Source organism: Gymnoscopelus microlampas, assembly GCF_963454915.1.
Source record: "Gymnoscopelus microlampas genome assembly, chromosome: 14".
Taxonomy (NCBI): domain Eukaryota; kingdom Metazoa; phylum Chordata; class Actinopteri; order Myctophiformes; family Myctophidae; genus Gymnoscopelus; species Gymnoscopelus microlampas.
In genome coordinates this window covers 49592811-49595310 of record NC_139951.1, presented here as the reverse complement: position 1 = coordinate 49595310, position 2500 = coordinate 49592811, and the positions used below count along the sequence as shown (strand labels likewise).

The window sequence follows — 2500 nt, the reverse complement described above, 5'->3', positions numbered from 1 at the left end:
TTTTAAATTAATTTTTAAATGTTTTATGAACAGCAGCAGCCTTTTTCTCTTCATTAATTATTATTGGCTATTCATGAATAACAATTCTACCTTTTCACAACCAGCAGTCAGTGCTGCTCATTCTGTTTGACAACGTGACCGTCCCACTCTGCAGTTATTGATCGAGTTTGAATTTGATTGGATTTAACACATTAATTTGGAATGCGCGATGCCTTTGATGTGAGGAGCTGATTAGTGACAGACTAACAGCTGCTGCAGCACCGTACTAACGTACAACCACCACATATTATTATAGTTCCAATAATGGCATGTAAACATATTTTAACCCATTGATACCTGAAGCCGATTCTACATGTCTCCTAAATCCCAACGGTATTCTGAAAAACGTATGTTTCTATATCAGTGGTGCTCAATCTTTTTCATGTCAAGGACCCCCAAACTTATATGTATTTGGCCGCCGACCCCCATCAAAATATGTTGTTCCAGGGACCCCCCAGAAGCAAAGATTTGAGTTAAAAATGTTTGCTTTAAAAATATATATATATTTCAAAGATTTGCACACATTTTCACGATTTTTCAAAAATAGCAGATCTACAAGCTCGTAGCGCGGCACTCGGTGCCGCGCTATGAGCTTGTATATCTTTGAATAGCCTAAAGTGTAAAATAATGCTTTTTTAGCTCAAATCTAAAAATGACACAGTTCCAGGTCTTAATGGGTTAAGTTGTTTTATCGTTGATCAATGGGAGGAGCTTCTATTGAGGTCTATTCTAATTGTGTGTGTGTGTGTGTGTGTGTGTGTGTGTGTGTGTGTGTGTGTGTGTGTGTGTGTGTGTGTGTGTGTGTGTGTGTGTGTGTGTGTGTGTGTGTGTGTGTGTGTGTGTGTGTGTGTGTGTCTCTCTTGTGCCCCCTAGTGGAAGAAAGCTGAGGAGAAGTTGGAGAAGGAGTTGTTGGAGGCCGAAGCTACGGAGAACAAAGACGCTAAGATTAAACTGGTAAGACCCTCATCCAGTATGAATAGACCCTCATCCAGTATGAATAGACCCTCATCCAGTATGAATAGACCCTCATCCAGTATGAATAGACCCTCATCCAGTATGAATAGACCCTCATCCCAGTATGATTTTTGGGGCGGTGTAGCCGCCCCCTATAAGTGAGTTTTGGACACCGACCAATCCTGCACCGTGATTGGCCAATAGTCTACAACGTATTGTATACCCCCTAACCCTTCCATTGTTAATGCAAATCGATACTTTTGCAAAGTCAGCCAATCACATTACAGCTAGTGTCATCACCACTAACTGTAATGTGATTGGCTGACTTTGCAAATTCAGGACTGTGATTGGCTAGCGAAACACATGACACATGTGCAGCCCTATGAATAGCAGTATGGACTTTAAAAAAAGTCATTTATCCTTTTTTTGAGTGAGTCATGTTGTGATGACCACACACCGCCCACTTCACACTGGGTGTGATTTCTTTTTTTGTATAGAAAATGACTTCAACTCATGTAACGTTAGAATAGATGTCCTACGCTATTAAATGTACATGAGGGCAGTTGTTCTTGGTCAAGAACTAATAGTGTGTAAATGTGCATGTCTGCTAGCCTGGTAAACCCTCCCTCCAGAAATCTCATTTCCATTTGATTTCAGGAGTGAGTCTGGGCTGAACCGCCTTTCTGCAATATTCGCTGTGGGCTGGAGTTGGGTGGGAGTAATACCGTTGACTGACAACCCCTTCAACCAATGATCGTTTTTCCCCTTCAGCCAATCAGCAGTTCATTTTGACGAGCTCCAGACTATGTGATGCAACGGGACTTTTGGGACGGCCATGCCGAAAATAGGTTGCCTTATTGGGATACATGCGTGTCACTCCCCGCCCCTGCCGGTTCTCTAAATTTATATTTTTAAATAGGCTCTGTCATGATTAATTGACCACATATATGAAGTTAAACAACTAAATTCTATCCAAACGATATCTTAATAGTAAATTCCGTGCCTCAAAAAAGAAGTTTGAGACCGTTTAAAAAACTAAAGTAAACAGTGAAGGCACTCGGACAACAACAATGGCTGCCGTTCGTCTTTTGTCGGCCCCAGTCAGGCTGCACTCGGCTTCATTCGGGCTCACTCGAACTCGCCACCTGATTGGCCAACTGTCGCTGTCAATCACAGAACGATGTGCGACGACCAGGCCTGGAATTTCGTCATTTTAGGGGCAAGGCCACTTGGCCTTTGGTGTTGTAATTTTTTGGAGGGCACAAAGGCCAAATGCCAGGGCAGGAAGGCCATCCAAAAAAAAAAAAAAAAAAAAAAGATTTTAAGTCCCCGGAAATAATGCATTTAACTTGAAGGTTAAGGATGATTGTATTTTAATATATTATAAGAATTATATATAAGAAAAACTATCTGTGAAATATAACCCATTCATTTCACAAAATAATGTGTTGGCAAATGACCAATATTTAGTTATATAGGTCTCAATATGTCACATTCAGCCCTGGAC

The 2500-nt window shown here is 41.1% G+C and overlaps 1 protein-coding gene across 2 annotated transcripts in view; it reads left to right on the top strand.

The window, feature by feature from the left end:
* The window catches only part of noc3l (NOC3-like DNA replication regulator), a 39099-nt gene that overhangs the window by 23469 nt on the left and 13130 nt on the right, over nucleotides 1-2500 (top strand). For both annotated transcript variants that reach the window (XM_084077933.1, XM_084077934.1), the window contains exon 12: nucleotides 913-993. In XM_084077933.1, coding sequence (XP_083934059.1) covers nucleotides 913-993 — 81 coding nt within the window. The remainder of the gene's footprint in view (nucleotides 1-912; nucleotides 994-2500) is intronic.